This window comes from Sorghum bicolor, chromosome 5, assembly GCF_000003195.3.
Source record: "Sorghum bicolor cultivar BTx623 chromosome 5, Sorghum_bicolor_NCBIv3, whole genome shotgun sequence".
Lineage (NCBI taxonomy): Eukaryota > Viridiplantae > Streptophyta > Magnoliopsida > Poales > Poaceae > Sorghum > Sorghum bicolor.
Window position 1 is genome coordinate 6,797,796 of NC_012874.2, and position 23,197 is coordinate 6,820,992.

The 23,197-nt window shown below is 41.2% G+C and overlaps 3 protein-coding genes and 1 pseudogene across 3 annotated transcripts; 3 read left to right on the forward strand and 1 right to left on the reverse strand.

Moving 5' to 3' along the window:
* On the forward strand, positions 1,374-6,652 carry LOC8079735 (MLO-like protein 4). The gene is made up of 15 exons (XM_002449063.2): positions 1,374-1,809; positions 1,957-2,014; positions 2,596-2,804; positions 2,916-3,032; positions 3,124-3,184; positions 3,278-3,369; positions 3,764-3,838; positions 3,957-4,042; positions 4,423-4,472; positions 4,563-4,603; positions 4,722-4,892; positions 4,984-5,019; positions 5,307-5,374; positions 5,695-5,755; positions 6,118-6,652. The coding sequence occupies exons 1-15, from the start codon at positions 1,687-1,689 to the stop codon at positions 6,379-6,381; spliced, it is 1,512 nt and encodes a 503-aa protein (XP_002449108.1). The 5' UTR covers positions 1,374-1,686; the 3' UTR covers positions 6,382-6,652.
* On the forward strand, positions 7,812-10,729 carry LOC8072768 (nifU-like protein 2, chloroplastic). Its single transcript, XM_002449064.2, has 4 exons — positions 7,812-8,077; positions 8,158-8,248; positions 8,994-9,304; positions 10,238-10,729. Exons 1-4 carry the CDS (start codon positions 7,994-7,996, stop codon positions 10,427-10,429), a joined length of 678 nt encoding a protein of 225 aa, XP_002449109.1. The 5' UTR covers positions 7,812-7,993; the 3' UTR covers positions 10,430-10,729.
* Positions 9,314-10,231, forward strand: LOC110435672 (annotated as a pseudogene).
* LOC110435673 lies at positions 10,901-12,296 on the reverse strand. The gene is made up of 3 exons (XM_021461529.1): positions 12,114-12,296; positions 11,588-11,642; positions 10,901-11,478 (listed from the first exon to the last, which is right to left on the reverse strand). Exons 2-3 carry the CDS (start codon positions 11,624-11,626, stop codon positions 11,113-11,115), a joined length of 405 nt encoding a protein of 134 aa, XP_021317204.1. The 5' UTR covers positions 11,627-11,642; positions 12,114-12,296; the 3' UTR covers positions 10,901-11,112.

Genomic DNA, 23,197 nt, shown 5'->3' on the forward strand with positions numbered 1-23,197 from the left:
GCGAGTTGGCGAGTTGCTGTGTACACACGTACCGTTCCATAACACTGAGCTGCATAGAAATGGTACTCCCTTAACCAATCTAAAACAAATCAGTTCTAGATTTAAGACTAGCTAGTACTCAAAACTTTCTCAAATTCAATTTTATAAAAAAATATTAATTTTTTACCTTTGTGTCAAAGATATTTATCAGAAAATATATTTGAAATAAATCTAACAATTTTTTATTTGATCTGAAACATGTTATTATTTTATTTCCATACTAGAAAAATATAATTGTAGATTCGAGAATAGTCAAACTTTCTTAAAGCTGATCTATTTCTTCTACAAAAATTATATATGTCTCAAACATGTTATTATGTTTTCTACCTAACGAGTACAACTCTAGATTCGAATCTAGTCAAACCTTCTCAAATTTGTTTTGCTTTACCATGAAAAATTATCAACATTTATGTCATAAATAGATTTATTATAAAAATCTATTTCATAGTCAAGGCAACGATATTTATCTGATATAAAAAGTACTAGTATTTTTTCTTTATAAAGATGGTTAAGTTAAAATTGTTTGACTTTTCAAGAAGAAGAAGAAGCTAGGACGGAAGAGTATAATTATTTATATATGAGAGTGTGGGAATATAAAGGAAAAATAACGAGTTCAACTATGGGGTGTTTAGTTCTCATTTTTTTCTAAAAAAAATTGGGTTTTGGTTTATTATTTTGTAAAATGGAACTAAACACCATGCAAAATTTTTTGGCAAAAAGGTAGTTATTCTCTATTTTGGATTTTGGCATCAAGAGGCCAAAAAACCCAAAATGAGCGTCAAGAAGCTTCATGAGCACAATAAATTTCGCGTTTTGGATGGAACTAAAGATGACTCTGAAAATTTTGACATTTTGCATTTCATCACTCCAAAAAGTAGTTGACATTTTACATTTTGGATTCTATGGGAAACTAAACACCCCCTATACCATATGGCTTTTTTAGAATATAAACCAAACTTTACCATACTTTGTTGTAAAAAAAACGAGAGAATTTTGCCATATTTGAGTCCTCGTCCGAACACCGAGGCCGTGTTTAGTTGGGGAAAAGAAAAATTTCACGACAGTGTAGCACTTTTGTTTGTTTGTTTTAATTATTGTCCAACCTAGATTAACTAGGTTCAAAAGATTTATCTCGTAAATTTTGACCAAACTATGTAATTAGTTTTTATTTTCGTTTATATTTAATATTTTATGTATGTGTTTAAAGATTTAATATGACGAGCTGAAATCGAAGGAGGATGGGCTAGGGGCGGGGACTGCGGTACCAGTAGCTACCCGCCTCGCCTCGTGCTCGTGCGGTCGTGCCGCCCCATGTGCCGCTGCTAGCTGACCAAACCCCCCGATGCTTCTGATGCTGTGGCCACTTGAATGCTCTCTGCCGCCGTGCTGGTCCGACGCGACGCCGATGGATCCCGCGCCGACCGCATCCGCATGCCACCCACCTCCCTCCGCCTCGATCCGCATTAACTACTCCGTCCGGCCTCACTACTTCCTCGCCGCTTCCAAATCCCAACAATCCCATCGCGCAAATCCACAACAGAAGCTCTCAGAGCAGGAACTGAAGGTGGCGGCCCAGGCGGGAGTCGAGCAAGTGATCCGGTGGTGAACTGAGCGGGGGGAAGGGAACCAGGCGGGCGGGCGGTCGGGATGGCGGCGGAGCAGGAGGGGCGGTCGCTGGCGGAGACGCCCACCTGGTCCGTGGCCACCGTCACCACGCTCATGGTCGCCGCCTGCTTCCTCGTCGAGCGCTCCCTCTCGCGCTTCGCCAAGGTGGACACATCACACGCCCCGCCCGCCCGGCATCTTCTCGCTTTCCTTTGCTTTCCTGCTGTTCGCTTAATTATATAGCTGACCCCCGGCCCCGCCGCCGGTTGTTGTTGCTGTTGTTGTTGATTCCCTCCGCCCTCCGCGCCGCAGTGGCTGCGCAAGACCAAGCGGAAGGCCATGCTCGCCGCGCTCGAGAAGATCCGCGAAGGTAACTCACGCGCGCTCCCTCCCTCGCCGTCTCTCGCTCCTTCGTCCTCACCTGCTTTATCGCCCGTTCCGGAACCTAATCTGGACGCGCTTGCTCTTGTGCTGAATTGCTGGACTAGGTAGCATAGCAGTCCACTTTAGCTAGCTAGTACACGTCACTACTGTATCATTTCACAATTTGTGGAGCTCAGCAGCAGCATGGCATTTGATGTTGTCTGTTTATTTGTTTACTAGTATTAGGGATTATTAGCCTATATATATATATCTGCCACTCTGCAACTGAATATTCATGGAAGCAGACTTGTTAGTCTGTTAGAGACTTAGAGTTAGACTAACACACGGATTGGTACTACATTGGCTTGCGTTGCAAATTGCAATGCTGCTAGTTTTAGACAACCTTACCACATTGTCTCCGAGACTTCAAGGATATGCAGGCTTTGGCAATACCTTCTGCATGCCGACCTCGTTATTACACTCACTTTTTCCTAACTTGCTCAACTGTGAATGTTTCTGCCGCCCCGCCGCTCGCAAGCTGTTTGACTGTTTAGCCTCTCACCAAATAGAAACCATGTCTGCACGCAGAGCTGATGCTGCTCGGAGTCATCTCGCTGCTGCTCAGCCAGACGGCGCGCTTCATATCGGAGATCTGCGTGCCGTCCTCGCTCTTCACCAGCCGCTTCTACATCTGCTCCGAGAAAGACTACGAGGACCTGCTGCGCAACACGGACGCCAACCAGACGGCGCTTGGCAAGAGCATGTTCGGTGGCCAGCGGCTGCATGTCTGCAGCGAGGTAACCCAGATGTCCTGCTCCCAGCCTAGCTATCGAGGTCGCTGGGACTGGGATGGGAGAACGTTGTTGTTCGCTCGCTCGGGTTCGAGTTTGATTTGTCATTTGATGCAGGGCCATGAACCTTTTGTTTCGTACGAGGGCCTCGAGCAGCTGCACCGGTTTCTGTTCATCCTTGGTATCACTCATGTGTTGTACAGTTTTGTGACAGTGGTTCTGTCCATGATTAAGGTTCGTGCTTGCTGTCCGTTTGCGGCTCTGACATTTGTTACTCTTATTCTTTGAGTTTATTGTGGTATATATCTTTCTGCTGTTGGTGCAGATCTATAGCTGGAGGAAATGGGAAACCTTAGCAGGTCCAATTGCTGCTGAGGAATTGAAAGGTAGGGTCATCAGCTGAATGTGGATGCTTTGTTTGGTCATGTTTTATGCAACCCTGTTGTATGTTCTACCTCACTTATGCTTGTCTCTCTCAGCTAGGAGAACAAAGGTGATGAGAAGGCAGTCTACCTTTGTTTTTAAAAATGCTTCTCATCCATGGAGCAAAAATAAAGTACTTATTTGGATGGTAAGTTTCTCTTTTTTTTTCCTTTCCTTGATCTAGCTGCGGAACCAATTCAGATTGTATAATTCTTTATCTGATTAGCGTATCAGAGCGTAGAGACATGAAAATGCCTTATTTGCCTATACCATCCAGTCGTACCATATCTAATTCAACCTAAAGTTCAATGATGAAAGGACATCTAAGAGCACTACCGACCATAAAGTCAAAAGATTCATGCATCTGAAGCTACGAATTCTCCAAATACTGCGTATAGTCAGTCAAGCATGTCATTTAAGACAAGATAGATGAATTGTTCCTGCCTATTTTTTGTGTATGAAGTGGCATAGTTTAGAGACTTGAAGTAGTTTGTAATAGCCTATACATCCTTGATCACTTGGATTCTCTAATTGCATTGCAGCTCTGTTTTCTGCGTCAATTCAAGGGCTCCATAACAAGGTCAGACTATTTGGCACTGAGGTTGGGCTTTGTCACGGTGAGTACTCCAATTTTTTCTCTCTAATGTTTTAGTATCCCCAACCCCCTTGCTAAGATGATTCTAATATGCCACTTTTCCCATGTGATTTTTTTCTTGTCTGAATTTTTCTTATTAGTATCACAAGCTACCACATTCATATGACTTCCATAAATACATGGTACGGAGCATGGAAGATGATTACAATGGGACTATTGGTATCAGGTAAAGCAGAATTTACTCTCCAGAATATCCACTTTCCGTCTGATCAATTAAGCATTAAGAAAACTACCTTTGATATAGTAGATTTCTTGATTAGAACAATGAAGTATTCAAGTATACTGATCTACAAAAGTTCTCCATGAGATTCAATCTGATGGCTGTGCTGGGCAAAGTATGTTGGATTTTTCCAATAAATATGTTTGTAAGCCCATAGTGGCCAGTTTAGGGACTTTTTTGCTCCTTCCAATCCATAATGCTAGTTGAACTTGGTTATAGCATGCCAGGAGCTATTCGTTTTCTTTTCTTAATATTCTATCCTCTAGCTATTGGAATTATTATGCTACATGTGGTGTTCATACATGAGCACATGCTGTCTGTTGCAGCTGGCCACTTTGGGCATATGCGATTGTCTGCATATTCATCAATATTCATGGTACCATTCGCTCCAAACCTCTCTTCTTCCCTTGCCTCCAAGCTTAATAAACCCCATATGACACTATTTGGATCTTTTCTAAAATTGCAGGTATCAATATATATTTCTGGTTATCCTTTGTTCCTGTTGTTGTAAGTACTACCCATGTCACCTAACCGATGTAGAAGATTCAGCTAATGATATCTTTTGTTTCTTCTTAAATGATACTTATGTCTTCTCATATTATGTGCTTTCAAAAATTCCGAAAAGCTGGTGCTTCTAGTGGGTACTGAACTTCAGCACGTCATCGCTCAGTTGGCTCTGGAAGTTGCTGAGGCAACAGCGCCTTATGTTGGCTCACAACTCAAACTGCGTGATGATCTCTTTTGGTTTGGAAAGCCACGGGTACTCTGGTGGCTTATACAGTTCATTTCATTTCAGGTGATGTTTACTACTACTCTTGATGTTTTGAATGCTTATATGAACGTCTTTTTCGGTTTTTCCTCATCGTAATACTTCTTCTTTCTTCCAGAATGCTTTTGAGCTGGCAACATTCTTATGGTCTCTGGTGAGGATCTTCTTAATCTTTATGATTGGGATTAAATTGTTTGATCAAACAGCCAATAGTACAAGAAAATAGGATGAGAACATATCCAGCACTCTCTCTGTAGGATAGGTCCTGGTTTTATGTAGTATTTTTGAATTGCTGCCTGGACCCAAGCTTGCTAGTCCAGAAGGTGTGAACTAACCAGTTTCCTAGCTCAAGAGATAAGAAAGGATCTGCACAAGTTGTAATCACTCCGATGACTTCGTATAGCTTGATTTGTTATTTATACTTATTGGCACACTGTGCAGTGGGAACTCAGTGCACACACATGCTTCATGAAGCACTACTACATGGTTGCCATTCGGTTGATTTCTGGGTAAGTCTTTGCATTTTTTTTTTCAAAAATACAGAGTATTTTGTGGTCTGACTGTAGAAGAGTTTGGCATATCATTAAAGTTCTTGATGTGTTGCTTTGTGGAAGTTTCCACAGGCTGATACTTCACATCGATTTCTTTGTAAATCCCCTTTGAAAGTCAAGACATTACATGCTTTGAACTACCTTATGTTACTCTAATTATCTATACTATAAACTACCTGATTTGGAATTTGTGCTAAGTTAACGTCCCTGAAATATATTGGTTGGGCTCAATACTAACACAAAAAGGGTGAACAAAAAATCTCTTCTGAATATTGCAGGCTCCTAGTTCAGTTTTGGTGCAGCTACAGCACACTGCCACTGAATGTGATTATTTCTCAGGTACTCTTCAAGTGCAAACCTAATTTGGACCAAGAGACACTGTTATAGTAAATTTTCACATGATTTCATCAGCACTATGTACTACTAGTACTACTATCATATCATCTTATCTTACTGATGAATTGTTCCTTCATCTGTGTTGCTATTTCCTCACCTGATTTTGCAACTTTTAATTGCATTTTAACATGTATAAAACCACTTAAAATTGTCTACTGAGCTTTGTATTATCCAGGGAAAAAAACTTGTTTCATTTTTTTTTTGAAAACAAGATCCAACATAGACTATAGTCGATAGGACAATAGCTGGACCCACTGCTGCTGACTTGTCCTTGGCGGTCTTGTTCCTTTGGCTGGAACTTGCAGATGGGTTCCAAGTTCAAGAAATCACTGGTCTCGGAGAACGTGAGGGAGTCGCTTCACAGCTGGTGCAAGAGGGTCAAGGACAGGAGCCGGCACGGGAACCTCACGACCAGATCCGTCTGCTCCCTGGACACCACCTACGAGACGGACCACGAGACGAACACGGTGTGCACGCTGTCGAGGACGGCGTCGGCGACGTCGCTCGACGACCAGCTCACCGTGGCCACCGTCGACGACGAGCCGTCCTGCATCGAGAAAGATGTCTGACACCCTTGCTGATGATTTGCTAAGGCCCCGCACGCTGCTCGCCAAAGCTACTGCACCGACCTGTGTGTTTGGAGGTACTACTAGGACAGAGTTGATACTGAAACAACATGTGTATGTTATATGTAGAGTGGTTGGCCATGTGGCAGTGACAGTGTGTATATATATAACTAAAAACTGTAACGTTTCTTAGGCCTTGTTTAGTTCGCAAAATTTTTTAGATTTCGACACTAGCGTATTCGTTTTTATTTAACAAACATTGTTCAATCATGGAGTAACTAGGCTTAAAAAAATTGTCTCGCGATTTACAGATGAACTGTGTAATTAGTTTTTGTTTTCATGTATATTTAATACACCATGTATGTGCCGTAAGATTCGATGTGATGGAAAATCTTTCGATGTGATGGGAAATTTTAAAAATTTTTGGGAACTAAACAAGACTTTATAACTGAGGGTGAGAGGCCGGAGATACTCGAGGCAGCTTGACCCAAATTCAGAACTGCGCCTTTGGAGCTAGGTTGCCCTCGCCCCTTGGCTGTCAACCTAGCTTGACAACTTGTGGTTACAAAAGAAACACATGGGGCCCTACGTTCCAGCATAAGTAACATAATTCCTTATAACCTAGTTCAATTCATTAGCTTCTTTGATGATTAATCAATAGCAGGTCCTATTTCAAGTATACCTTTTTAAAAAGTCTTAGCTCAATTTATAGAGAGGTAACTTACTAGGGTGAAAAAAGTTCTGAAAATGGAATAAGTCCTTACATCTTGCTTGAATTGAATTGAATTGATTTCTACAAAAATCTTGCATTTAAAATTTGTCGACACTAGCTCCGACATGTAATACATGTCTACGTCAAGTAGTAAATTATAGGAAGAAAAGACTACTCTCTCTATTTTAAGTTCTAAAATATTCTGTCTTTTCTACATTGTTTTTGCTGGTCTAGATACAACAAAAACAACGTATTAAAAAAGCTAAACCGTTTTATAATTTGAAATGAATACTCATGTGGGGTCGTAAATATTATTTTTTTATATAAAACTTGATGAGCTTTACAATCTCTTATAAACCGTTCTTTTGTTGCTCACTTAAAATCGAAAAGTAAATCTAAGAGGGGAGCGCTTAGGTATCCTGGGCTTGCAACAGGTATCCATACCAAAAATAGACACGTACCCGGACAAGTCTCGCCAACCACAGGATGCGGCTCAAACTCAATCAAGAATCACCACGGTTTTGCTGTCATGATCAACTTTTTCCGAACACCACAAAATTTTGACCCGACAAAATAACACTTGACACATTTTTTTTCTAAAAAAATGATAATAGTACTATACTAGTAGTATATGAGCAGTAACTAATATAAAACAGAAAAGGATTTATAGCAACGGAAACGAAGCTTCTAAACAGTAATTTCTATTTTTTTCCCAGAGGAAAAAAAAAGGGAAAAAGGTCGAGAAGAACAGAGCAAAGCCAGACACGCCAATCACCCGTCCTACTCCTACCTCCAGCCACAGAGACGAGCTCTACCATTCCACCCACACCGAATCTTCCCCGGACGATTCCACCCAAGAACCGCGCGCAACAACAATTCACACCGCGCTTCTCTTCTCCAGCGATGCAGGCGGCGGCGGCGGCCGTGGCGTGGGCGCCGGGCCCGTCGGCGTCCACCTCCTCATCGTCCTCGCCCTCCGCCTTCAGGGTAAGGGTTCCGTTCCCTCCTCGAGGTGCGCTTTCTTGCCTGGCTCAGTCCGGCTGATGGGTTCTTGATTCGGTGCGCAGGTGGGGGTTCCGTCGACGGCCGTGCCGGCTTCTTCCGCGCCTAGGCTTGTTGCCGCCTCCGCGCCCCTGGGTCGTCGACGGCGGCGGCAAGGTCAGTTCTTTGTTGGCTCGTAGCTCGGTATCCCCGGTTCTTTTTATCTCCATCTTTGTTGGGGATTTTATGGATTGGTAGAAAACTCTCTTAAGCTTACCTTACTGTATGGATTGGATTGGTAGTATATGGAGCTGTCTCAAGGATTGGTGGGGTATTTTGTAGAGGAAGAATTATCTTGCAGTTTGTTGTGGAACTTTGATGGTTTAATCCTGGAATCATACTGCGGCATCATCTGCTAAAAAGGAAGAATCACAAACTGTGTTGTTTTAAATCCCGCGTTCAGGTGTTAGGAGTGAAGACTGGCTTCTATTGCCACATAGTGATTGTTTGCTTAGGTTCTTGGCTAAGCATAGCGTTCCAAGATGATCAATCTTTTGATATAGTGACACTAAAATGTAGATGGTGTGTGATATGCTTTGTAATATGCAGTAACTAGCTGGCAACATTAGCAAAACGATGAAGTACACCTTGCACCTATCCAGTATGTTCTGTAGGACTATACGATACCTTCTGTCTTGGGAGCGTAGTTTCCTATTGTCCGCGCTGTATTGTGATTATCATCTTAGCATATAGGTGTAGAAAGTTAACTGTTTTGGTACAAGCTGGAGCATCTCCTACAGTGATTGAGGTTAGGTATCAGGGCATTTCACAATTCAGACTATTTGCTTGTATTTTCTGTCTCAATTTATTAAGTTGTAACTGTTCAAGTAACTGCAACTCTAACTGTGTCCTGCTCTAGCAGTGGTTCAAGCTGTTGCCAATCCAGACCCTGCAATCAAGCTGCCATTGACTGCTGAAAATGTTGAGATGGTGTTGGATGAAGTAAGGCCGTATCTTATGGCAGACGGAGGCAATGTTGCGTTGCATGAGATTGATGGGAACATGGTAAGGTTAAAGCTGCAAGGAGCATGTGGGTCGTGCCCAGCTTCAGTAACAACGATGAAGATGGGTATTGAGCGGCGCTTGATGGAGAAAATACCGGAGATTGTTGCGGTTGAGCCCATCGCGGATGAGGAGACTGGCCTTGAGTTGAACCAAGAGAACATTGAAAAGGTAGATGTTCTATTGTTGGCCAAATATTTCCATTAGTAAAAATCACTTGATTCTTATGGAATATTGAAGTAAACCAGGATTTATTATGCTGGATGTTGACTAATTGGAATGAATTTTCCTTGAATAAGATCAAATTCTTCTGAAATATGTAGTATACTTTGTAAATAAAATTCAGAGTTTTCTGATGAGTTGTGCTTATTTATTTGTACAGTGTCATGACTGCATAATGATGTTATTATCAGTTATTTTACATTTAAGGTCCATCTTCTATGCCAGTTTGTAGGCTTGAATTATTCAGCTTTATCTATTAGATATATTGTGGGAAATTTATTGCAGTGGTAGAATGCTTTACTTCAGCTTTTTGTTCGTAGGAGCTGGTCAGGACTTTTCAGTGTAGTTGCACTCTTGCGATGTCATTTTTCTGGTTATTTGTCTGGGAGTGGGGAAGCTTTGGTTCTTTGGCTGATTTTCATTGTATGAACTTAGAACTTGTCTTTATATATATATCATAACAACTAGCTTTTGTGTCCCTGCCTATACACACACTGATACATTTATGTTATGGCTAACAATTTAGCTTTTGCATCCTTACCATGAAGTAATCCTTTTAGCTGGCACCTGTGCTGCAGCGGTGCACCGTGCACCCTGTTTGACAAATACAGGAAGTGACTTCAATTGTGCTATCGTTAATAGGAAATTCTGCCTGCTGATATGGATAGTGGTACCATCCATGCCTAGATTTTGTGATTTTCCAAGTTTACTTCCTATATGTAAGATAAAAACAATAAAGAAGATATGGTGACCAACAAGCAAATGAGACTGCTGCTATCTTACTTTGAAAACTAGCCTTGAAGATGTATAATTTCCATTCCTTTCATGGATCAGTACTTTTTAAGGGCATGAACATCAATAACATGGTTTCTCCTATATCAGGTACTTGACGAGATTAGGCCATACCTTGCTGGCACAGGAGGTGGCGAGCTTGAGTTTGTCACAATCGAGGAGCCTATTGTCAAGGTTAGGCTTACAGGCCCAGCTGCTGGTGTGATGACTGTCCGAGTAGCGTTGACTCAGAAGCTCCGTGAGAAGATCCCTAAAATTGCAGCTGTCCAGCTATTGCCATAAGATTAGAATCTTTTAGAAGTCAGGCACCAGTCACAGTTGACAATGTAGATGTACTACTGCAATAAGTCTTAAGGAGTTGTAATGTGTAGCCTACTGGGCATTTAGCTCCTCTACAGCGATATTATGAATATTATGATAATCGATACACAATGTTCAAGTGACTAAAGGTGTTTGTTGGATTTGTAACCGGAGTTTTGGTTTCTGTTTGTATGATCTGTACTCTTGCTATAAACACGAGGGAAGAAACTAAATCATACACATATGTTCAGCTTTCAGAAAGAGTAGTTTCTCCTGGAGTTAGCGTCTATTGTGATCTGCAAACTTTGTTAAATTCTCAACTTCATTCATCTGCGACTTTGCTGCATTATGTTTGATGCAACTACCTTGTGCCACTACATAGCACAAGCACCAAATGGGCCATAGATTCAGTCGTAATGCAGCACTTGGGAAATGCATTAAACATACAATGCATAACTGATCATCATGATTTCTTCTACGATTGCGATTTACATAGCATCGCAACAGCATAACATTTCACAAAACTCTTTAGCTCAATACAGTTTTGTGACCAAATGGCATAAAACTAAGATACCTTTAAAACTTACATTGCAACTGCAAACCATTCCAACAAACTCTTTAGCTCGATATAGTTTTGTGATCAAATGACATAAAGCTAAGATAACTTACATTGCCCAGTAGATACAAAAGACCAAGGATGTGAGCATCCATGAGACTCCTAGGTGGAAAAATTCTGGATAGAACTCTATATTGTGCAAGTGCATAACTATGTTTAAAAACAAAAAGGCCTGCAAAGCTCCATTGCTCGAAACTGTCTTAGCACAGAGAGCAGAGTCGGGGAACGAAGACGCAGTCAACCCCAGCAACATGGAAACTAGAGCAAAAGTGAAGTAGATTGTGCAGACTTGGGCAGCTACATTGTTGTACTCGTTCAGTCGGTTGAGAAGTACTGCCTTGTCGATCCATGTAAGCAAAGCTACACCAAGAAAACAGATGACCTTGTAGTGCTTCATCCTCTCATTGGTCTTCACCTGCACAATACGATTCAACACTAATATACTACCCATACAATAATTTCAGATGAAACACTAACTTGCTATCCAAACAATTCAGACCAAAGTTTTTTTTTTCTTTATTTACCTCATGTTTCATGTTTGTCTCATGACTATCCGTCTTCATTGCCACTTGCGCAAACCTAAAACCAAGAGATTGTGTGAGCAACAATACGAAAACGGCTATTGCTTGCTAGTACATTAGCATTAGCATTAGACTGATGCAGCAAACAAAATTCAGTTTTCAGCGAAGAGCTGCGACATTGTAACAGGTGCCATGCTCAATCGCGCTAAAATTTCCCTCATTTCACCAAATTCATTGGGACTCGTCCCCAGGGTCGGTAGCATACGCCAGGTTAGGTCTCGCCGGCCAACGAGCTCGGCAGCAAGTGCCACCAAAAATCCGTGGAATTCCCAGACCAAGCCTCCCAACGAGCTCGGCAGCACGTGCCCCCAAAAATCCGTCGAATTCCCAGCCAGCCATACTCCCGCTGCTTGTAACTCCTACGGCCTAAACCTAGCCGCCTCCGGCGATTCTCCACGGACGGCGCCACGGCTTCCCCACCCGCATCCCAAACCAATCCCAAATCGAGAAGGGCGAGTTCGAATTCAACCTGAGTCGGCTGTCGTCGGAGCGGCGGTTGCGCTGTGGAAGCCGCCCCAGGAGCGTCGGAGCGGCGGCGCCTCGCCGAGGCCTCTGACGACGATCGTGTGCCGAAGGAACCGACGGCGGCGAAGGAGAACGGGCAGCCCAAGGTGAAAGGAGGAGATGGCGAGTGGCTAGTAAGCGGCACGGCACGCACGGGACTTTTTGGGCCTCGGGAAGTTTAGATATTGGGCCAGTTCTGGCGAGGGTCCCGTCCGTACGTGCGATTTTAATTCTTTTTTCGACTCTGCTAAAAAAAATAATTAGGCTGTTGCTATTTTTTTTGGCCTAATTATACTATAATAATCTATATCTATACCTATCTATAAAAGAAGAAAATTTCAGTCCGCCGATACTTTTTATCCGTGTCAACCCGAAATCTCCTATATTCTATAGTTTACTTTTCTTTTATTTTTTAATTCGGCTGAAAATTAATAAATGCATAGTAATTCATAGAAAAATATAAAAATTACAAAACAAATTTTATTCAGCTCCACATATATAGATCCATGCAGTAAACAAAAAATAAGGTTCGTCTAATTTTTATTTTTATTATTAAATAAATATGTCTCCAAGCTATATATTATTGTAAATATTAACTATCTAATACCATAGACAGTTATGGTTATTAATAAAATAAATTATGGAATTTAAATTTTATAAAAGAGATAAATATAAATAGATATGTAACATTATGTCATCATTTTCTATGTCCATTTGATGTTTTTTCTCGTTGCAACGCACGGGCATATTTGCTAGTATAATAATAAATACCACACGAGATGGCAGTTACCCTTATGAACATACTCCAAAATAAATCAATTCCTATAATTTGTGTACGTTAAACTAACTTTATAAGAAAACAACATCTACGACATAAAATAATCATATTATGAATATGTACATATATATTCTATGGTATATCTAATTAATACTAATTTAATGCCATATAAATCTTGATAACTTTTTTAGAAAAAATGTTCAAAGTTTTAAAATTTGACTTAAGACAACTCCAAAAATCTATTTATACAGGGATAGAGGCAGTATCACCGTGTGATGCCATATAAATCTTGGTAATTTTTCTAAAGAAATTAATTCAAATATTTAAAAATTTGACTTAAATCATGTGGCAGTCGTTGTAAGCAATCATTGCTCTATCGGTCAAGGTCCACCGATCTCATGATGATGACTTGCAAATAGAGCACAATGGATGATGATGTGCTCTTCAGAGTTTTTTTTTCATTTTGTTTGTGTTTTTGTATTTATATGTTACAAAAATATTGTTATTGTTTTTTCGATCAAATATTTGTTATTGTTCATTTGTATGTATCACTAAAATATTGTTTATTTTTAAGCTGATCGTGGAGATTTCAGTACAAATTAAGCATCGTAAAAATAAAATGAGTATTCGTGTAAAATTCTTTGGTCATAAATAAGTGATGTCTTCAATCATCATTTTCAGTCCCTTAAAATAAAATGCATGCCATGACATGCTCGCAAAAGGAAAATCAACAACATAAAACTTCGTTGCAAATTAATATGAAATCTAAAACTTCATTGCAATTTTTTTATGATATAGAAACTATGACAATATTTTTTCTCAAAAGGTAGCTGCACAAAATTATAAGAGCAACTATACTAAAGGGTTGTTAGTGTAAATGAGTATTATACCGCGGTGGAGTAAACAAGTTGTACAAGAACCAATAAATTTTATGAGAAAAATAAGTTGCAAATGTACCATATAAGTGTGGGCTGTAAGTGCATATGTATATAGCTAACAGTGGGCTATATTATTAGTCTTGCTCTAAGGCAAGGTTGTAGGGTGGGGCGAATCCTATACCACTTACTCCTTGGGTCTGGGTGTGTGTTCTCCTTCGACTTGGTTGTGTTGCGGTGCGCCATGGAACGATGGCCGCTGGCACGCCTCCGTCCACTGCCAACGTGAGTCGTGCGGCTAGAGGCTATTTTGTCAGACACGTTGAACAAAATTTTAGTCTTCCATATATCTGTTGTTTGATCGCTAGGCACGTACTATATTGCAAAAAAAGAAGAAGAAACAATCACTAGTACACAGAGGTTCTAAGCCGGCGGGGGTAAAACATTTCTACAGGCGGTTTTAGTTATAATGCGCCTGTGTTGAAAATTTGTACGGCTAGAATTGAAAACCGCCTGTATAAAAGGCTCAGTACAGGCGGTTCACATAACAAACCGCCTGTGATTTATCTTCCTATAAATACCACCAGCCCCTTCTTTCTCCTCGGGCAGAACTGTAGCTCGCAGCCACCTTCCATTGCAGCCCATCTTGGAGGTCCAGATTTTTCAAAATACAAGGGGGGAGGTTTTGATCTTCATTTCTTGGAAGGAGGTGGCTATGAAAGGTTAGTTGATGCCTCTAATGCCTCTTTTTGTGCCCTCTTGCTCAATTTGAACTACTTTTTGGATCTAGGGTTTCACCATGTGAGAGAGAGTAGAATAGCTAGGTATGGTCTATTTTGCTCAAATAAAGTTGCTTAAGATGGATATATGATGTCTCTCCTATCTTATTTTTTATGTTTACTTCTCTAGTTTGTGAATCCAAAAAATATATATGTAGTAGTTTCCATGAATGGTGTTTCCATGCTTGGGAGAGAAAGATAAGTTTTCTTTTTAGTTTTTTAAATTATATGGTTTAGGATGTTATTTTTTATGTAAATTTGATTTAATTATGCGATAAGCATTTTTTATATATGAGGTTGCTTCAGATGTTGCCTCTCCTCTCACCATTTCCATGTTTCCTTCTCAAATTTTTTTAGTGATATAATATATTTAGTTTCAATCAACAGTGTTTTTGTACCTTGTCAAATTTATTTTAGTGATATAAAGATATATATTTATGGTTTTGTCTTTATTTTTGATACTTGTTTTACTTTTTCAATTTGATTTAATTGTTAGGTCTTCTTTTATTTTTAATAACAAATATTCGTAGACAATATTTCAATTAATTTACTAACTTTTCAACAGGTCATGATGGAGAGGTCCTTATGGATGTATAACTTATCAAGACTAGATCCATCATATATACCTGAGGTGCATAGGTTTGTTGATGCCGCTAAGAACCATGCTTTGAGAACAAAGACGAAGCATATATATTGTCCATGCTACGACTGCAGAAATATTCTTCTATTTGAAGATACTGAAGTAATCATTTCTCATCTAGTCTGCCGAGGATTTATGAAGGATTACTTGATTTGGATAAAGCATGGAGAGGGTAGCTCAGCGCCTTATACAGTTGGGGACCCAGCACACATCGACACCGATGGTCCAGGCATGCCTGCTGATCAGTTTTTCCACGACACACCCCAGAGTGAACATGTTGTGCCAAATGTTACCGCTGGTGGATCTGCTAGGGGAAATGATGGTGCAAGAATTCATGTCTTACCAAATGATACGGCTGCAGAAGATGCTGAATTCTTGGAGGCAATATTGCGTCGTCATACTGAACCATCAATGTTATTAATGAAAGGGATGGAGGCCTTGAAGAAGGCAGCAGAAGAGCCTTTGTATGATGAGTCTAAAGGTTGTACCAAAAAGTACACAACGTTACGAGCTGTGCTAAAACTATTGATGGCAAAAGCCAGGTATGGTTTGTCTGATGCTGGATTCGATGCGTTCTTAAGTATTATCGGCGATATGCTTCCAAAGGAGAACAAAGTTCCTGTTAACACATACTATGCAAAGAAGCTGATCAGTCCGCTGACTATGGGTGTCGAGAAGATCCATGCGTGTAGAAATCATTGTATCCTGTACCAAGGTGATGATTACAAGGACTTGGATAGTTGTCCAAAGTGTGGTGCAAGTCGGTACAAGACAAACAAAGACTATCGAGAGGATTGTGCTGCCTCCATGTGTAAAGCAGGGAAGAAGCGAAAGAAGGCCCAAAAGAACACCCAACAGAGTTCAAAACCCATGAGCAAAGATAAAGAAGAGGTTGACTATTATGCGCAGAAAAAGATTCCTGCTTTAGTGATGTGGTACCTTCCAGTGGTAGATCGACTGAGGAGTTTGTTTGCTAACTCTGAAGATGCAAAACTTATGAGTTGGCATGCTTCTGATGAGCACAAAAATGATGGCAAGCTTCGCCATCCAGCCGATGGAAAGCAGTGGCAAGATTTCAATGACAACCACCGAGACTTTGCCAGCGAACCAAGGAATGTTAGGTTCACACTGTGTACAGATGGAATGAATCCATTTGCTGAGAGGAGCAGCAAGCATAGCACATGGCCGGTGATTCTCACCATCTACAACCTCCCTCCATGGTTGATGCAGAAGCGAAAATACCTTTTGCTAACCTTACTTATCTCTGGACCAGTTTAACCTGGAGTTGACATGGATGTTTTCCTGGAGCCATTGATGGAGGAAATGAAAATGTTATGGGAAAAAGGTGTTCAAATGTTGGACGAGTATCGCAAAGATTCATTCACGCTAAGAGCAATTATTTTTGTTACTATCAACGATTACCCTGCTCTCTTTATTTTATCAGGGCAATTCAAGGGAAAGGTTGGTTGCGTGGTGTGCATAGATGGAACCCATTACGTGTCCCTTAATGCATCTAAGAAGATAGTGTACATGAGGCACAGACGCTTCTTATCGAAAGGACACAAGTACCGCCTGAAAAAGATGGATAAGTACTTTGACAATAATGATGAAAGGAACTCAGATGCACCACTAGGTAATAGCAAAGGCCATAGAGTTTTCAAAATAGTCAGCAACATTAAATTTGTGTTTGGAAAGAAGACAAAGGATGAAAAATTAAGAAAGAATGTCAAATCAACTCCAGGGGCAACATTCAAGAAGAAGTCCATTTTCTTTGAGTATTTGCCATACTGGAAAGACTTGGATGTACGACATGCGATCGATGGTATGCACGTCCAGAAGAATGTGTTCGAAAGTCTAATTGGCACATTGCTAGACATCAAGACCAAGACAAAGGAAGGACTCAATTCACGCTTTGACATGGTGCAGTTAGGCATAAAAAAAGAGCTTCATCCTGTTCTTCAAGAAAATAGGAAGTACCATCTCCCAGCAGCAAGCTACAACCTGAACATAGATGAGAAACATGCGATTTGTGAGTGGTTGAAGAAATTGAAAGTCCCATATGGATTCTGCTCTAGCATACGGAGTTTTGTGTCAATGAAAGACCTAGCACTCACCAACTACAACTCGCTTGATTGTCATGTCATGCTGACTACTTTCCTCCCTATTGCAATAAGGGCTATAAATCCAGTATTCTTAAAGATGGCAGTCGCACGCAATGACGGAGCCAGGAAAAAATTATTGGTGGGGCGAATTTGAACGAGAAAATAAGCCAAAAAGACATTGTGTTGGCAACACACCGCATTCACAGAATGTAATCACACAAATCTAGCAAAAACTCTAGAATCACACATCACAACGAAAAGTAGACGAGAAATACAAGATGTTACCTCAAATTTGAAGAATAAACTAGTTCTTGATTAGTTGAGGTTGATCCATACATTGCAAATTACAAATAAGTGAAATGAAAGAATGGATGAACCTGTGGATTGAATGAATATCAATTAGCATCTTAGCGAGTAACAATAAAATAATGGTAGCCCTCAATCAATAATGGACATTATGAGAAAATACTTACTAGTGGTGAAGGACTAAGAACGTCGATGACGTCGAGGGCTCTTTGGCAAGCTCACTCTTCGGGTTTTCATAGATTGAAATATCTTCTTAACTTTATCAATATCAAGTTCCTTGAATATCCCTTTTTCAATGTAGCACACTAACAAGTTATTGAGCCATTCATCACCCATCTTGTTCTGCAAAGCTGTTTTGATGAAGTGCATAGCTGAGAAGGCTCTTTCAACCGAAGATGTTGCCACAGGTAGGATCAATGCTAACTCAATGATGCGATAGACCAATGGAAAAAAGGATATGTTTCTTATTTGCTATCATTGTTGTAGCCAAGCTTCCAAGGTCATGACAAGATTTGAAATCATCCACTCTACTCACATGAACAAGGAATGTCTCAAGTTCATCCCTTATATTATCACGATCAGCAATAGAGAAATCTTGATCATAGATCTCAGTTAGCCGAGCAATCTTTTCAACATCAAACCTAGCAAAGTTCTCTCTTGGATCAAGACAAGAAAATGAAACAAGCAACTCAGATGATACCTCATTGAAGCGATGATCCATCTCCATGATTATAGCATCAAGTGCAGCAAGGAAAGTATCAACACGATAATGATGCTCTTGAGTGATTAAGTTGCCATCACGCCTTGATCTGCCCGATCGTGGTATTGCCTCTTCCATATTTGGTATTGGAATTTCTTTTGCAACACAAAATGATTTGACCTCTTCCAATAATTGTTCCCAGCCTTCATTTCTTAAACTGATCAAGCGTGCTTTCACATCAACAAGCAATGACATGGCCTCAACAATGTTTTGGTCTTTTCTTTGAAAAAGAAGAGACAACTCATTTGTAATACGGAACACTTTCAACATCAACTTCATATTTAAAACAAAGGAAAAGCTTTCCATTTTGTGCACCAAACCACCAGCTCGGCCAGGATTACGTTCATCTTCATGAATCATGGCTAACACCTTGACTACAGAATCCCACATTGACTCAATACGAAGTAAAGTTATGTAATGAGAACCCCATCTTGTATCTCCTGGTCTATGCAAGTTTGTCATTTGATTCCTTCCCCTCCCTCTTAGAATGTCACCACTCTCTAACTTTGCTATAATGGTTTCACGATGTTGTGCTTGTAATTTATCCTTTCTCTTACAAGATGCACTAGTACTGGTGACAATTAAACCCACATAATTGAAGAAATCATCAAAAGAGGAGCAACAACTTGCAACGAAAACAACAACCAACTGTAATTGATCAGCAAAGCAATGAACATAGAAAGCATAAGGGTTCTCATCACGGATCTGTTTTTGCAAACCATTGAATTCACCTCTCATGTTTGAAGCACCATCATATCCTTGGCCTCTTAGTCTAGAAATAGGTAAACCATGGGCAGCAAGAATCTCAGTCAAAGCTTTCTTTAGGGAACTTGATGTTGTATCTTCGACATGCTGCAGACCCAAAAATCTTTCCACAACCATTCCCTTTTTGTTCACAAATCTGCAAAATGAATTTAAAAAATAATTACTACCTCACAAGTCACCCAAAAACATAAAGCACTTCAACAAAAAATCACTAACCTCACAAGCACAGCCATTTGTTCTGCTATTGAGATATCACGGGATTCATCAATTAGAACCGAGAAATAGCCATCCCCAATTTCTTCTTTTATGACTTCAGTGACCTCTTCAGCATAACTTCGTGTAATGTCTTGCTGGATCTGAGAAGTCATGCGAGCATTATTTTGACATAACTCATCAAATGCAACCCTCACATCATCATTCCTGTTTTTGTACCAATCAATCATTTCTAGGAAATTGCCCTTGTTTAGAGAGGTACTAGATTCGTCATTGCCACGAAAAGCATGACCTTGTGCAATGAGAAAGCTTGCAACATCTAGAGCAGCAGTCAAGCGAACTTCATAGAGCATTTCCGCTGTTTTGGTATTGGCATCAATCTTATGGGTAATACTTGCTCTCTGATTCTTAAAATCTTCAGCACATAATCTAGCTTTATTATGACAACTAGAAACTCCTCCAACATGACCTGGAAATCCTCTATATGCATGTTTAAAATCATTAAACCCTGTCTTTGTGAAAACCACATGACCAAATTTCTCATGGTCGGCTTCTTGCCTAAAAAGATAACAATAGAAGCAAAATGCTGCATCTTTGGACACACTATACTCTAACCAATCATGTTCCTTAAACCATTTTGAGAGAAATTGTCTCCAATCATTGCCGACACGCTTGCGAGGAAAATTGAGTCCAATGGGTTGTGTCGGACCTCTCAATAAATAAGCCCTTCTAACATCTGATTGAACGTTAGGATGAAATCTTTCAATCGGCATTCTAAGAGCAGGATCAGCTACAAGATGAGCATGCGGGTCAAATTCCGTGATAAGGCTAATACCTTCAACTTGTTGTTGTTCTTCTTCTGGCTGTTGTTGTGGTTCTGCTGGTTGTGCATCATCAACACCAATATCAACTTGTGTTAAATCTCTTGCTGCATTCTGCATAGCTTCATTTTCTTGAACAACTTCTCCCACCGTTGAAGTAGTGGCGATGCCACTTTCATGAGTGCTTGGGCGGCTGCAACTTGAATTTGAACCAACACTCAAAATTGTAAAATAATTCTTCAAGTCTGCAGAAGTTACTTGTCAAATTAGCATGCTCATGATTTGTAAAGACGTGATCTGAAAATCAGAAAACAATACCATTTCTTTTGTTGTTCTTGCCAATGCCACTCCTGGGGATACATCTGCTAGAACCTCGGCCTCGGCCGAATCCAGATGTTGGTTGAGCTGCTGCCCTTGCTCCTCTGCCATTAACCTGTCCGCGGCCATGACCAGCGCCAACGCTAGGCGCCAGCTCCTGCGGCTGCTCCTCCTCTTCTCCTCCCTCCATTGCCAAGCGCAGCAAGCACCAAGTAGTCCCTGTGACTGCGAATCAACGACCGGCGGGCGCCGCGCTAGGCGCTATCGCGCAGGGCGGGCGGATGGCCACCTCCTGCCGCCGTGCTGGCGCTGGGCCGCGGGCGGATGGCCGCCGCGTGCCGCCGCGCTGGGCGTTGGGCGGCCGGAATGCCGGATGGCTGCTGGCCTACTACCGCGCCGGGGAATTGGGGGGCGAGGCGGGGGCGGATGCTGATGCGAATGAGCACCGGGCGTGGGCGGCGGCGCGGCGCTGCGCGAGCAGGTGGATGGGCTGCGTCGATACTCGGCAACAGAACGGGAATTGCGGCCGTGCGGCACTAGGACTCCAGGAGATTGAGCTCTTGGCCTCTTGGGCCTTTACTGGGCTAACTGCACTAAAAAAAAGCCCAGCAAGAAGCCAGAGCTCTGCCTCACGCTCTCACCCTCGCATCGTTCGTCGCCGCCGGCTTGCTGCACTGGCTTGACACCGGAGACAGAGAAGAACACATCTGGGTTCTGTTCTGTTGCTACGAAAGCTGGTAGCTGGGGCGGCCGCCCCACCCCGCCCCTAGGGTAGCTCCGTCGTTGGTCACACGATTGTGCTACTTTTTCAACAAGATCACACAAAAGGTAATTGACCGTGATGAGTTAGAATCCCTTCAGGAATTCGCAGTGGAAACAGTGTCACAGCTTGAGATGTGTTTACCCCCATCATTCTTTGATATCATGGTGCACCTTGTGGTGCACTTGGTTCCACAAATACAGGCACTGGGTCCCATGTACCTGCATGAAATGTGGACTTACGAGCGTTTTATGTCAATACTAAATGGCTATGTATCAACTCGTGCTCGTCCCGAGGCGTCCATGATAGAGGGGTATTGTACCGAAGAGGCGATTGAGTCCGGTGGACCATTCTGCAATAATGTCCTAAAAGACCAAGTTGCAATAGGTTTGCCTCCGTCAAGACATGAGGGTAGGCTACATGGATGTGGGAGGATTGGACGAAAATCATTCATCCCACCAGATTACAATACAATACTTGAGGCACATCACAGCATCTTACATCAGCTCTCGATAATGGAGCATTTGATTGAACAACACATGGATGAGCTTCGAGAACATAATCCTAGGAAAATAGAGGATTGGGTAATGAAGGAACACAAGAAACAGTTGTACACATGGCTAAGGGAGCAGGACATTCCATATGGGGAAACAATTGAGAAACAAACCATCAAGGCTTTGGCATCTGGACCATCACGCCAAGTCATAACATGGCAAACCTATGACATAAGTGGATTCACATTTCATACCAAGTCTAAGGACCAAAAGAGCATGACACAAAATAGTGGTGTTCGATGCGAGGCCGTAGATGACAAAACTGGTGATATTATTACATACTTTGGCTTCATCGAGGACATATGGGAACTAGACTATGGTACATTTCAGATCCCTGTGTTTCGATGTCAATGGGTTGAAGATAAACATGTCACAGTGGATAATTATGGGGTCAGAGTTCTTGATCTAAGTAAGGTGGGATATAAAGATGACCCATGGATCCTTGCTAATCGTGCTGCACAGGTTTTCTATGCTGAGCAGATCCTTTCTAAGAATGAGAAGAAAAGTACCGACAAACCGAAGCATGTAGTTTTTCCAGGAAAGCAACAAGCAGTTGGAGTTGACGGTGTATCGGATCTGGAGGATTTCAGTGATATGTCCCTCTTTGTGGACTATCCTATGAAGATAAAAAAAATTGAGCGAAGCATCCCACAGAGTTCTTTGCCATGGGTGCGCTCTGATGGACAAGAAAGAATAGTAGCGGCCTAGATTGTATCATGTAAACGCTTTGTCAAATGCAAAAATGTCCTATTTATGAAATGTATATCTTGATGAGTGGAACAAACTTTGTATTCATGACTTTTCGAGTTGGGGACGTCTTGGGTTTCGAAAACGTGTGTGTAGCTGTGAAAATTTGAAATTTCAAAATTTGAGTGGTCCAAACTCTCTCAGATGAAAAGTTGACCCTTACACACAATGTGTATCTTGATGAGCTGGACAAACTTTGTATTCATGACTTTTGTATCTGAGGCTACCAAAGGTCCGGTCAAAGTGACTTTTGAGAAAAAATCCAAGATTTGACTTGGTCAAACTAGGTCAAACTAGGCACTAAATGACCTCAAATGAAAAACTTTTGAATACATGGGTGTTAGAGCTCCTCAAGATACACATTCCATACATAGGATATTTTGGCATATGGGAAAGGATTGGTAAACTCTAGTCACAAAGTGTTGAATGTGACACAAACTTTATGAAACTATATGTGAGACTTGTGGATTTAGAACTACACTTTTGAAACGCTTTGTCAAATGCAAAAATGTCCTATGTATGAAATGTATATCTTGATGAGTGGAACAAACTGTGTATTCATGACTTTTCGAGTTGGGGACGTCTCGGGTTTCGAAAACGTGTGTGTAGCTGTGGAAATCTGAAATTTCAA